A 14,671-nucleotide genomic window follows, 5' to 3' on the forward strand; every position below is an offset into this window, starting at 1 on the left:
AGGGGGAAGAGGACAGGTCAGGAGCTGGGAGGAGCAGTTGGGGCTTCAACAGCATCCCAGAGACAAATGTCTCCCCAGGCAGGAAGCTAATGCCACGTAGAACGCCAGCTCTGGATAGCATCTTGGAGACCACCCTCACCTCTCTGACCACATACCCTCATTGGTTTTTTTAAAAAAAAGGTTTAGAGCACACATAGTCAATACATGTATGAATGTATATAATGAATGTATATAAGAGGATACATAGCAGAGGAACTTGGAAGGTGGTCCCCCTGAGTTCAAACTCAGATCTGCCACTCATTAGCTATGTGACTTTCAGCAAGTTACATAACCTCTCTGTGACTCAGGTTCCTTGTCTGTAAAATGGGGCTAACAGCACCTTCCCACTACAGAGTTGTTACAATGAAATGAAGTAATTCCTGTGAAGCTATCAGAACACTCAGTGATGTACAGTTATCTTTTTTTTTTTTTTTTTTTGCATTTTTCTGAAGCTGGAAACAGGGAGAGACAGTCAGACAGACTCCCGCATGCGCCCGACCGGGATCCACCCGGCACGCCCACCATGGGGCGACGCTCTGCCCACCAGCGGGCGATGCTCTGCCCATCCTGGGCGTCGCCATGTTGCGACCAGAGCCACTCTAGCGCCTGGGGCAGAGGCCAAGGAGCCATCCCCAGCGCCCGGGCCATCTTTGCTCCAATGGAGCCTTGGCTGCGGGAGGGGAAGAGAGAGACAGAGAGGAAGGTGCGGCGGAGGGGTGGAGAAGCAAATGGGCGCTTCTCCTGTGTGCCCTGGCCGGGAATCGAACCTGGGTCCTCCGCACGCTAGGCCGACGCTCTACCGCTGAGCCAACCGGCCAGGGCCAGTTATCTTTAATGAACAGTTAGCTATCAGTAGTAGTAAACTATGAAAAATTAATGTATATACAAAGTTTAAGCATCAACATAGTAGATGGAAGCAAAGCTGAATTCTTCTAGATTAAAAAGTAAATATAAATGAAAGCTCTGGTAGTTTTTCTACATCCAAATGGTGGCACAATAATAACAGAAATAGAAACAGGTGTGTTCTAAATAAAACTTTATTTACGAGGTTGGCCCATGGGCTGCAGTCCACCAAAGTGGAGGCCAGGAAAGCCCCCTGGCCTCTTCAGGTGGAACCGGGGCTGGATCCCAGATCCTCAGCTGTGGGCCACCTGTGGTGTGCATCCAGAACCACCAATGCTCAGTGCAGCTGCGTGGACCCCGTGGTGGGCACAGCACCTCCCACTGTACTCCATGCGCAGATGGTGAGGACTGCCCTGCACCACCTCCTCTTCCTCAGGGGTCCAGACTGGAGCTGGAGAACCAGGGGGTTGGTGAGTTTCCTGGTCTCTCAAAGGATCCAGTCTCTGTGACCTGACAGGAAAGATCTAAGTGAGGCGCAGTATCTTCTTGAAACTCGAAACCGCTCCCTCGGCTTCCTTCACTTGGGGCTGGCGTCACTGCCTCAGATGTGATATCCTTTTTTTGCTGTGGCCCTGACCAACCAGCACCACGGCCTCCTTCCCCTCTTTGCGACACAGGAGTCTTAGTCCAAAGTGGCTGTTGGCTGGGGCGGGGCAGCAAGTTGCATCTGCACTGCTGTGAATAACAACGTTTTTCCCAAAGTGCCAAGGTATTTTGAAGAGTTGGTCCAAGACAGTCCTACACCACTTGGGAGAGAAGGGAGGGAGCGTTCATCTCTGGGAGTGGTGGTAGAATGAGCCTCAGGAGGTGCTGGGGATGTTGTTGGACAACCACACACCAAATGATGCCGACGCCTGACACGTGGGTGGGAGACCCTGACAGCACCTGTGTGCAAGTGGGGGCTTCCTCCTCCCCCAGCTCCTCCATCAAGCAAGGTAACTCCCACCTGAATCTCATAGTCATTACTACCCTGCTTGCCTTTTAATATAGCTTACTGCACCTCTGTGGGTTCCTCAAACCATGTGAAAAGAGTGTAACTTGCCGGTGGTGGTTGTTTTTACTGGATGTTACATTGTTATCTCCTCTTCCACTGGCTGGACTATAGTGTTGATTCACTCATCCCGCCCCCCGCTGGGGAGCATCTGGGTTGGTGCCAGGCTTCTGTTTTGCTTTGTGGGCACTGTAGCCGTGGACATTCTCATCAATGCCCCGGGTGTACATGAGCAAGCCTTTCCCTTGGGTATTGACCCAGGAGCATACTTGGATGAGTTCTGAGGTACGTGAATTTTAGGAAACACTGCCCAACTGGCTTCCAAAACGGCTACCATGTGGGCACTGGAGGGAGTGTCTGTCCCTCCAGCACCTGGCACAGAGAGGCTTTCAAGTTCCTTCCCAGTCACAAGGGTATAAAGTGGTACCTTACTATGGTCCTGGTCTGCGTTTCCCTGACCCCCAAATCCTGTACATCACTCCAGTGATTATGCTTCCCTCCTCTCTAAATGCCGGCTCATGTCGCATGCCCACAGTTGTCTCTGTTGGGGACGTGTGCTTTTCCTCTCATGTGTAAAGAACACAGAAGTTTCTATATATTCTTTTTCTTCTTTAGGAGAGGGAGAGAGATAGACAGACAGACAGGAGGGGAGAGAGATGAGAAGCATCAACTCATAGTTGCAGCACCTTAGTTGTTCATGGATTGCTTTCTCATATGTGCCTTGACTGGGGGGGCTACAGCAGACTGAGTGACCCCTTGCTCAAGCCAGCAACCTTTGGGCTTAAGCCAGCAACCAGGGGGTCATGTCTACGATCCCATGCACAAGCTGATGACTTCGGGGTTTTAAAACTGGCCTCAATGTCCCAGGCCAACGCTCTATCCATTGTGCCACTGCCTGGTCAGGCTATATATTCTCAACAATAATCCTCTACGAGCCCACATAGTGTGAACACCCCCTGGTAAGTGGCTTTTACTCTCACTTGCACAGGTATCTCTTGATCTAGTGACTTTGTCTGAAAAGCAGGGAAGACATCACCACTCGTCCACGTCTCCCTGTCCTCAGCTGCCCTGCTGTCTCCTTTCTGGCCCCTTTCATCCATCTCCCCCACTGTGGCCATCGCCATCTTTTTAAAAATGCATATCAGGTCACATCCCTGCTCTGCTCTGTAAATGGTCACTCCCCTCTCATAAGCTAAAACTCAAATCCTGGCTGCAGCCTATGAAGCCTGCTATGGCCAGGCCCCCTGCCACCCTCCCCAAGTTCAAGTCAAAGACTGATCCCTCCACTCTCTGCTCTTTCTGTACACTGGCCTCTTCCCCGCCTCACAGGGGCCACGCACTTTCTACGTGGCATTCTTTCTGCCTGCAATGTTTTCTCCCCTCTTCATCTAGCCTTCTGTCCCCCACCCCAGTCTGGGCCAGGTCCCCTTGTCATTGCTCTTATAGCATCTTGAATGTCACTAAACTGCCCACCCTTTCTTGCCCCATAGAATGCAGGCTCCATAAAAGCAGGACCAAACTCTCTTGTTCTTTGCCAGATCCCCCGTGCCCAGCAGGGATCCCACAATGCCTACTGACTGCACGGAGGAGCGGCCACAGAGCTCCAAGCACTCTGAGAGGGCCCTGCGGGTGGGACTCCGTCATGTTCGTTGCCTTCCTTCCTTCTCTCCCTCTTCTCTTGGGAGATGAGTCTGGATTCCATTGCCGGAGAGCATCTCACTATTAGTGCCTCTTGACTCTGTTACGCCTCTGGCCAAGTGGTCACCATCTGGGCTGTGTCCATACCAAGTCTGCTGAGATCCAGTGATCAAAGATGGAGAACGTGGGCAAGCTCTTGGCAAGCCTGTTGGAGCAATGCTTCCTAGTCATCTGCAGCTATGAGCTCGAAGTTTCAGACTCACCAGATGTTGAGGGAACTAGGCGGGTGCACTGGCCCAGCTAATCCTGCAGTCCAAAGCCATCCCTTGGCTGGGACCCGGGAGCTCAGGCCAGGGCTCTCTCTACAACCCCAACCTTAACACTAAAGCACGTTTTCTAGAAGCAATTGGATTTTGGGCTTTTGTGACCGACCCTCTTTCTTATCCTATATTCGGGAAATATAAAGGCATTCGTCTCCTGTGGTCAGACCATCTTCACACTGTTATTGTTGGCACTGTTTTCCACTTGGCCTCATTCTCCACAGGCTCGAGTGAGTGACGTTCATCAGCCCCTGTGAATCTCACAATGGTGGCTATGGCCTTGGAGACCCCTTGACCCTTACATCCCTAGTCTGGAGCCAACACAAACTCCAGCTCAAGTTTATTTGTGTACAAATAAGACACCAAGAGGACTGAGCGAGGGTTCCAGCTCCCAGGCCTGCAACCATCAGTGAAAGCACAGCGTAGGCTGGGCCTTCGTCCGCCGGCACTCAGCAATGTGATAACAACATTCTGTCATGGAACCGAGATTAGGAACCGTGGGAACAGACCGGAGTCCACACCTATGCGACAAGGCAGCGCTGATTTCCAGTTGCCTTCCCCAACGGGGGATCGTGTAACTCCAACATTGGAATGTGTTATTATACTTCTGTTGTTTCAGCGTGGGTTTCTCTGATATCCTGGAGTTCCTCTTGTATGAAACAATGGTGCCTTCAACTTCAGGGGGACCTCTGCTTTCTCCCCATGGCCCCAGCTACCTCAAGAGTCCATAGGCAGACCTGCCTGAGGCTGGGCACACACACAGTCCCACGCATGGGGCAGGGACAGTTCTTTGTTGTTGTTTTTTTACAGAGACAGAGAGAAAGAGTCAGAGAGAGGGATAGACAGAGAGATACAGACAGGAACGGAAAGATGAGAAGCATCAATCATTAGTTTTTCATTGCGCATTGCAACACCTTAGTTGTTCATTGATTGCTTTCTCATATGTGTCTTGACCGTGGGCTTTCAGCAGACCGAGTAACCCCTTGCTCGAGCCAGCAACCTTGGGTCCAAGCTGGTGAGCTTTTTTTTTGCTCAAGCCAGATGAGCCCACGCTCAAGCTGGCAACCTCGGGATCTCGAACCTGGGTCCTTGGCATCCCAGTCCAACGCTCTATCCGCTGCACCACCACCTGGTCAGGCAGGACAGAATTATTAAGGCCACAGAAGGCATGCTTGTGTGAGGTAAACACGCAAAGCAGATGTCAATAAAGCAACTATTATATGTGATGGGGGTGTCACGTTTGAGCAAGACCCTCTTTGAGTCTTTTTAGGCACAATATGCCAGGGGACAGGGCAGAGTCAGCTTAGCAACTGCCTTCCAAACCCTTCCCCCCCCCCCTCACACACACACACACACACACACACACACACGACTCACAGAGACAGACACATATACAGACACAGAGACACACACTCACATACACACACACACACCACTTTACATTTCTGTAATTTCAAAATTTTTCCATGAGCTTCTTCAATCCTGTGATCTAAGTTCGAGCAGGTATAGACATGAGATGAGGGTAAATTCAAACACTCCAAGGAGATGTCCTTCAGACCACCAAATGGCAGAGAGAGAAACCATTCCTCAGGGACCTCTGGACGTCCTCCTGTCTGTCCTACCAACCTCCGCATTTCAGCATCTCAAGATAAGCCCCCGATTCTGGTTTCTAGTCCGCTTGTCCCCCAGGGCACCAGAGCTGCCTGCAGCTCTGCAGAAATGCCCTCCTGATTCCCTCAGTCTACCAACTCTTTGGCTGTTTTACCAGAACCTCCCTGGCTCACTTGGCTCCTAGCTGCTCCTGCAGGTGGGCCTCCCCGCTCGGGAGTGCCGAGCACTGTCCTACACATTGGGATGTGACAATAACTGTGATTACAAGATCTGCCCTTGAATCATTTAACATTGAGTGGACAGATGGGCACTAAATAGCTCTCTCCTGTGATTTCCGGGAGGAATGAGCATGGAGAATCATAGAGGCAGACGGAGGGCAGCTGAGTAGGATAATGTGAGGTCACGAGGTTTCCTTGTGTCTGATTCTGAAGAGCACAGTTCTTGCTTGGGGAAGCCAGAGCACAGGCCTTGAACCTGCTGAGTCTGAATCCTAGCCCTGCCAATGTCCACACTGTGACCTCAAGCAAATGGCTCACCTCCTCTGACCCTCGGCTTTCTTATGTGCAGAATGAGGTGTCAGAGTCCCCTCTCGCAGGGTCAATGCTATGGACTGAATTGTGTCCCCCTCCAATTCATGTGTTAGAGCCTTAACCCCCAATGTGACTGTATTTGGAGACAGAACCTATAGGGTGGGAGTGGTGAATAAGGTTAAATGAGGTCATAAGGTGGGGCCCAGATCCAATAGAATTTGTGTCCTTCTAAGAAGAGACACCAGAGAGCTCTCTATCTCTCTCTCCCTGTGAGGACACAGCAAGACAGTGGACATCTGCAAGCCAGGAAGAGAACTCTCACCAGACACCAAATCTACCACTACCTTGATCTAGGACTTCCAGACTCCAAAGCAGTGAAAAATTAAATTTCTGTTGTTTAAGCTACCCAGTGTGTGGTTTCTTGTTACAGTGGCCTGAGTGGACCAAGGCAGATGTGGAGAAGGACCAACAAGGGGGTGTCATCATGACTTCTCTGCAATTGTCATTCTTTGTTTGAAGGATTTTCATGATGACTTTCCCTCCAAGGGGCTGTCCAGGGACTTTTGAAAATATGGAGCTATTTCTGACAAGAAAAATCCTGACATCTCTTAACTTTGACAATGATTGAGAACACCAAGAAATGGGGGGAAAAAAGGAGTGTGGTTAGAAAAGAGATGTTTCTCAGAGGAAACCAAGGACCAGGCAGCAAACTCAGGAGGGATACTGACACAGGAGGATGGCGGGACCACAGGAGGGTGGCGGGACCACAGGAGGGTGGCGGGACCACAGAGGATGGCGGGACCACGGAGGGTGGCGGGACCACAGGAGGGTGGCGGGACCACGGAGGATGGCGGGACCACAGGAGGATGGCGGGACCACGGAGGGTGGCGGGACCACAGGAGGGTGGCGGGACCACAGGAGGGTGGCGGGACCACGGAGGGTGGCGGGACCACAGGAGGGTGGCGGGACCACGGAGGGTGGCGGGACCACAGGAGGGTGGCGGGACCACGGAGGGTGGCGGGACCACAGGAGGGTGGCGGGACCACAGGAGGGTGGCGGGACCACGGAGGGTGGCGGGACCACAGGAGGATGGCGGGACCACGGAGGATGGCGGGACCACGGAGGGTGGCGGGACCACAGGAGGGTGGCGGGACCACAGGAGGGTGGCGGGACCACGGAGGGTGGCGGGACCACAGGAGGATGGCGGGACCACGGAGGATGGCGGGACCACAGGAGGGTGGCGGGACCACGGAGGGTGGCGGGACCACAGGAGGGTGGCGGGACCACAGGAGGGTGGCGGGACCACGGAGGGTGGCGGGACCACGGAGGTTGGCGGGACCACAGGAGGGTGGCGGGACCACAGGAGGGTGGCGGGACCACGAGGAACACAAGACTGCTGCGTCTCTCTGCTAATACGGCTCCTTGTGCCTTTATTTTCTTCTGAGGAAGGCTCACCTGAAACAGCCCCCCATCTAACCCCTCTACCCCAGGCCGGCCTTGCGCAGTAATAGGGTAATGCATTATAGTCACACGCATTCTACAAAAGGCCTCAGAGGGTTTGGCTTCTGGAACAGAGTCAGGCAGGTATTGCCGAAACTTGCAGAGTCAACATTCCAAACCATGGTCTGTGCTTAGGTGGGCACTCAGTGGCCATGGAGTGCACTGTGCCCTCACCGGGTAGCAAGCCTGGCTGCTCATTAGCAAGAGCTGCCAGTCATCGATCTTCGAGGGGGAGATTATCGAGGGGAACCTTGGCAACCGCAAGAAGGAACACTGGTGACTCAGAAAGGGGCTCTGTCTTGACAGGGAATGACCTGTTGTGTTTACTAAGTGATCTTCTGGCTCAGTTTTCTTCCTAACCAAGGGTGGAATTCGCTAATCCTAGGCCCTTCCCAAGTTTCTGAGCTGGGAAAATGCATTCCTCCAGTTCCTACTTTTCAAAGCAGAAAATACCTCACGGGGCCAAACTCCTCCATCGGGTGACTTTCTGTCTGTGCCTCCCTGTTTGGTTCTCCTGTGGGTAACCCGGTTGGAACTGCCCCCGAATTCGGGCCTCTGGGTGTCCAGGTCTCATAAGACTACAGTTGCCACGTATAAACTTGGTCATATTTCTTTAGCTATTGGAATGTTGTAATTACACAGCACCTTTGTCGGGAAGACTTTAAGTAACCCCATTAGCACCCTGAGAATCCTCGATCCATTGACCTACCTCTGATGTAAGCAAAGGCAGCCAGGGAGTTGCTGACAATGACCCCGTCTTTCTGCAGCACCCTTGATTCGCTAGGGTCAAAGCTGACACCTGTTTCATAAAACATATGAGACCTATGATTAATCACAGCTGTCTACAGGACACTTTATCATCATAAATAAAAAGTCATAGAAATCCAACAAAGAATGAGCCAGGAAGAGCATTTAGGAAGCAGTCCCTGAGTATAGTAAATGGTAAAAGGAATTTAGAAATCCTAAAACATGGTGGCTCCAACTCATCTAGGTGCCACTTACGCACTCCGCTGCAGAAGGGAGTACATTTTTTCCCCACCTGCCGGGCAACGACTCTCATGGTGTCTAACAACATCTTACATAGCCACAGAGATGCTGTCGGCTCTGCTGAGTGTAGACAAGACCAACCTCAAGTTATGGAGGGGCCTGTGTTGGGGGCACTTAGTTTTGAAACAGCAGTGGAATGCAGGGCTGCTCTGGTGTCAGGTACCTGGTTAAACATCAGTGGTGGTTTGGGAGCTCCTGGGAAGGTCAGACTGGTTCAAGGCCTCTGCAGAGGGACGGTACAGAGATCTGAGCCCTCTGCAGCTGGGGACCAGGATATTCATGGGATCAGAGGGAGCGGGGCTGTGGGACGGGGAGCCTGGCGGAAAGCTGTAGAAGATGGAGAAGTGTGACCTCTGAGCTCTGAGGCTGGGGCGGTTTCTATTTCCTGCTGCTTCCCTGTGCTTTCCACATTAGGCATCCTTTTTATATTTAGGGGGGAAAGACCTCGTATTTGTTATGAAAACAACACAGACAACACTTCACCATCCAAAGCCCAGTATCTCAGATCAGTGGTTTACAACCGGTATGCTGTGAGAATTTGTAAAACCTGACTACTTAGTCAGGGGACACTGACTTCTTTTCCCTCAGACTAAGGAAAAAAATGAGAACGGCTTATATACCAATAGCCTTCTGGTGTGAATAAATCAAAATTATACATATATAATATATATATTTGTGTGTGTGTGTGTGTGTATGTGTGTGTGTGTGTGTGTGTGTGTCAGATCGGCCAACAATATATTTTTGGGGGTGCCACAGAATTGTAGCAATTAGTTAGTGTAAGTGCTAAGAGATGAGAAAGGTTGGTCGCTTAGACAGATGCTCAACAGCTTCTCTCAGGAGCTCTCAGGGTCAGAACTCATTCTATTTTTTTATTTTTATGTATTTTTTTTCAGAAAGAGAGAGAGAGTCAGAGAGAGGGACAGATAGGGACAGACAGGCAGGAACAGAGAGAGATGAGAAGCATCAATCATCAGTTTTTTGTTGCGACACCTTAGTTGTTCAGTGATTGCTTTCTCATATGTGCCTTGACCGTGGGCCTTCAGCACACCGAGTAACCCCTTGCTCGAGCCAGCGACCTTGAGTCCAAGCTGGTGAGCTTTGCTCATACCAGATGAGCCTGCGCTCAAACTGGCGACCTCGGGGTCTCGAACCTGGGTCTTCCGCATCCCAGTTCGACGCTCTATCCACTGTGCCACCGCCTGGTCAGGCCAGAACTCATTCTAGATTTGATAAGATGACCCAAATGTTCTCCAACTGTATACAGAAGAACAGGGAAGACCTCAGGGAGAAGGTGGTACCAGGAGCCTAACCAATCATATTCCCAAGGAGCCTGTTGCAGAATCTAAGTTGGTTTCTGGGCAGATGTCTTTTTCGATTTGACTTTTCTTTCAGGAAATAAGACGGGAATAGATGGAGGGTGGACATATTCTATGTATAAGTTTAAAAAAAAAAAGAAATGTTGGCCACCAGTTACAGCCATTCACCACAGCACCTCTGACACCCTCACATTCAAACAGAGTGCCCCTGACAACAAACCCCCACCTCAAGAAAGGTGCTGGCAGTGAGCCAGAAATATTACCATAGTCGCCATCTTTCTGCTTCACCGAAGGCTTCAGGTTAGTGACGGCTGGATCAATTGCTGTGAGTATGTTCTTGGGAACTAAAAACCAAAAAGCAGTATTTTAGACTTTATACACTTGATAGTTTTTCAATGCAACGAAGAGGAGGCTAAGAAATCCATTGGTGCCTGACCAGGCGGCAGCGCAGTGGATAGAGCGTCGGACTGGGATGCAGAGGACCCGGGTTTGAGACCCTGAGGTCGCCAGCTTGAGCGTGGGCTCATCTGGTTTGGGCAAAAAGCCCACCAGCTTGAACCCAAGATCGCTGGCTCCAGCAAGGGGTTACTTGGTCTGCTGAAGGCCCGTGGTCAAGACACATATGAGAAAGCAATCAGTGAACAACTAAGGTGTTGCAACGCGCAATGAAAAACTAATGATTGATGCTTCTCATCTCTCTCCGTTCCTGTCTGTCTATCCCTCTCTCTGACTCACTCTCTGTCTCTGTAAAACACACACACACACACACACACACACACACACACACACACACAAAAGAAATCCATTGGTAAATCAGGACGTTTATCCCTCCACTTGTCAGACTCAGTCAAACACCCTCACCCCCAGCGGCACCTGCAGATGCTCACCCCTCCAGAATACTATGGCTGGCTGTGTGACAAGGTCCTTTTGGAGACATGTGTTTCTATGGGAATGAGGGTCCCACAGCAAGACCTGCTAAACATTCATTACTTGTCCCTGATGGACCCTGCCCCCACCCACAGGGTGGTGGGGTATCCCCTGGGTTTGCACAGCAAAGCTGCTGGGTAGAAGAGCTTAGCCTGGTAGGATGCTTGGTCAGAAGCAGGTGTTGGGACAAATACCTACTGGAGTTGATCAGTTCCAACCCTCTTATGTAAGACTATCTTGGCATGCATAGGGGTCAGCTGGTCCCTTCTCCAATGGTCATTCTGAGCCAGAATGGGCACCATGCTGCCCAGAGCTCCTGGACAGGGGGTGGGGAATAAAGACCCAGAGGGCTGACACGATTGTGAGTCTATCCCCACATGTACACTTGGCTGCTATGATTTTGGGAATATGTTGATGTAGTTACTTCACTATGACAGCTTTTTTTAATTAAAAGAAATTTTTTTTAAAGGAGAGACAGGAAGGGAGAGATGAAAAGCATCAACTCATAGTTGTGACACCTTAGTTGTCCATTGATTGCTTTTTCATATGTGCCTTGACTGGGGGGCTCCAACCAAGCCAGCCAGTGACCCCTTGCTCAAGCCAGTGACCTTGGGCTCTTCAAACTAGTGACATGGGATCATGTTTATGATCCCACACTCAAGCCAGCAGCCCTGTGCTCAAGCTGGATGAACCTGCACTCATGCCAGCAACCTCAGGGTTTCAAACCTGGGTATTCAGCATCCCAAGTGGCACTCTATCCACTGCACCACTGCCCGGTCAGGGTCTATTATGGCTCTGATACTGCCAAGAGCAGCACTGTTAGCTCAGGACATAAAGGATGGGGATGCAATGGGATCCTAGTGTGTCATGAAAAGGAATGAAATGCTGACACACACCACCATACACCAGGTAAAGACACTGGTCACAAAGAACCACATGTGGTATGACTCCGTTTATATGAAATGTCCAAAAGATGCAAACCCATAAAGACAGAAGGACATAAGCTGGTGGCTGCCTGGGGTTGGGGACAGGGCTGGATTGGGAAGTGACTGCTAAAGGACACAGGGTTTCTTGTTGGAATGAGGAGAATGTCCTCAATTATGGTGACCATTGCACAATTCTGTGACCATAGTAAAACCATCCACTTCTCTGCTTAATAAATGAATTGCACAATCAGTGGATTATATCTCAATAAAACTGTTATCAAAAATGTCTAGGGGGAGCCTGCCCGGCAAGATGGCGCTGTTCGCGTTGTTGCGGTCCTTCCCCAGGCTGCTGGCCCCGGCCAGGCTCCCGAGCGGCTCCTATGCGCGGTCCAAGTTCTACGTTTGGGAGCCGCTGCATGACAAACCCGACTGGCTGAAAGTTGGCTTGACCTTGGGCACTTCCGCCTTCTTGTGGCTCTATCTCATCAGACAACATAATGAAGATATTTTAGAGTATAAAAGAAGAAATGGGTTGGAGTAAACTTGATAAATACTAATATAGTATGCTCCATGTAATGATTAAAGCAGTTCCAATCTGTTGAGTTGTAAACATGAGAGAAAAGTTATATGTGAATATGCCATCAGCATTTGTGTTTTTGCACCAATAAATGAAAAAATAAAAATATTTCTGTATTCTTTAAAAAAAAAAAAAATGTCTAGGGACATCCAGCAGGGAGAGGGGTTTCCATGAGCACAGGAGTAGGGCTCTTCGTGGTAGGCTCTTTGTCACCCTTTGCTTCTATGCTCTCTAAAATAAATAAATAAATAAATAAATAAATAAATAAATAAATAAATAACATAGTTCCCGTGTCAGGATTACAACTGGAAAGCCACCTGACCCTCAGAAAAACAATATTAACTGCTGATTTCCTTTTAAGTCATTTTATAAAAGCTGGAATCTCATGAACCAGGCGTTTCATTTTATTATTGAAGGACACCAGGAAAACGTCACGTAATAATTCACTGTTTTAGGGTAAGTGTCAGGTCTGTTGACTCAGCGCCGTGGGAATGTTGGCAGCACACAGAGGCCTAACAGCAGGGATGGAGGGACAGCTACACTCCTGTGAACTCACATGACATCCCCATAAATCCTAGAGCCTCCCAAGAACCCAGATGAAAACCGCTCCCTCGGTGACATCCCTTTCACCCCCGTTTGTTTGTTTCTTCCCTACCCTTCCCATCTGCTGCCCATCTGATAGCTCAGAGAGCTCTGAAAACAAACGTGGACCCAAGAAAATCCTTCTGCTTATCTAATGTGAATGTCATCAGCAACAATGAAGGGTAGAAAAAGGGGCTCTTGACTCTCTGGTGTAACAAAGATTGGTTTCAGGAGTAGTCGTTGGGCCGGTTGCAAGCAAACAGCCTTTGTTGCCATGGTCACCATCTCTGAAGGAGGAGGCAGCCCTCCTTGGGGGTGTGTTCTTACCACATGCATAGGTGACAGTGAGGTACTTTTTCACTCCTGGCAGACAGGGGCTTCCGAAGTGGTGGTTGTTGACTAGGATTCTGCATCGCTGCCTCCCATAGCACCTCTGGGACAGGACTCGCAGAGCTGAGTATGACAAGCAGTCTGAAAGGCAGGGGACAGCGACCAGCCCATTATGTTGCGTCCCTACCGTATATGGCCACCACATCGCCTGTTATTCCTAGGAACAAGGATACTGAGCTCAAGTCCGATCTCATGGAGACAGTTTCTCTGATGATTTTTTGTCTCATGAAAACACCCCGTGTGGGCTAAGGACTACGGAGGCCGAGCTGGTTTTGTGCTCATGAGCCAGAAGGCCCCACATCGGGTTCAATGCCCTGCTGTCGCTATCGTGACATTTGTATGTGGTTAGTACAAGAGGCCCTATATATCCATTTTGCACTGGGCTCCACCAATTACATAACTGGCTCACATATGGAACAGGCAAAGATGTACAACGTGGACATCTTCTAGGACAGGAGTCGGGAAATTTTTTGGCTGAGAGAGCCATGAACGTCACATTTTAAAATGTAATTCCATGAAAGCCATACAATGACCCATGTATGTTAAGCATTATCCAATAAAAATTTGGTGTTGTCCCAGAGGACAGCTGTGATTGGCTCTATCCACCCACAACCATGAACGTGAGTAGGAAATGAATGGATTGTAATACATGAGAATGTTTTATATTTTTAATGTTATTTTTTTTATTATTAAAGATTTGTCTGCGAGCCAGATGCAGCTATCAGAAGAGCCACATCTGGCTTGCGAGCCATAGTTTCCTGACCCCTGTGCTAGGACCCTTCCCACACTTTGAACTGTTTTACTTGTTTGTACTGAGAATCCACTTCCCTTACAGGAATGCCAGCTCCATGAGGATAGAGAAGATTTCTCCCTTGTTAAGTATCTAATTCCCACAGCCTGGCCCCCAGTAGAAATCCAATAACAACTGATGGATGGATGAATGAATAAAATAAACTACTGTACGTTCCCACGTATAAGACACGCCCATGTATAAGATGCAGCACCCTAATTTTGGGGCCCAAAATTTGAAAAAAAAAATGTATTACATAAAGTTATTTAACTCAAGTTTTATTCATCATAAAATTCGTATAATTCATCATCACTGTCAAAACTCCCATCCATTAACTTGTCCTCATCTGTGTCTGGTGACTATTCACTGTCTTCAACAATGAGTGCCAAATCAAGCGCAAAAGAAAAGAGGAAAATGCAAGTTAAAGAATCTACAATCACTGAATAAGAGACACCCAGTTTTTAGACCCCAAATTTTTCAGAAAAGGGTATGTCTTATACATGGGGAAACATGGTAGTAAACATGAGGGCATGTTTCTTAGCACCTGGCATAATGTCTTAATGCAGGGGTCCCCAAACTACGGC

The 14,671-nt window shown here is 49.5% G+C and overlaps 1 protein-coding gene and 1 pseudogene across 5 annotated transcripts in view; one reads left to right on the top strand and one right to left on the bottom strand.

The window, feature by feature from the left end:
* The window catches only part of EVA1C (eva-1 homolog C), a 77,401-nt gene that overhangs the window by 15,777 nt on the left and 46,953 nt on the right, over nt 1-14,671 (bottom strand). For all 5 annotated transcript variants that reach the window (XM_066259529.1, XM_066259527.1, XM_066259530.1 and 2 more), the window contains 3 exons: nt 13,235-13,378; nt 10,159-10,239; nt 8,242-8,331 (listed from right to left, as the gene is read on the bottom strand). In XM_066259529.1, the coding sequence (XP_066115626.1) occupies nt 8,242-8,331; nt 10,159-10,239; nt 13,235-13,378 (315 nt within the window). The remainder of the gene's footprint in view (nt 1-8,241; nt 8,332-10,158; nt 10,240-13,234; nt 13,379-14,671) is intronic.
* Nucleotides 12,024-12,433, top strand: LOC136323156 (NADH dehydrogenase [ubiquinone] 1 subunit C1, mitochondrial pseudogene; annotated as a pseudogene).

The sequence above is a fragment of the Saccopteryx bilineata genome, chromosome 2 (assembly GCF_036850765.1).
Source record: "Saccopteryx bilineata isolate mSacBil1 chromosome 2, mSacBil1_pri_phased_curated, whole genome shotgun sequence".
In the NCBI taxonomy this organism is placed as follows: domain Eukaryota; kingdom Metazoa; phylum Chordata; class Mammalia; order Chiroptera; family Emballonuridae; genus Saccopteryx; species Saccopteryx bilineata.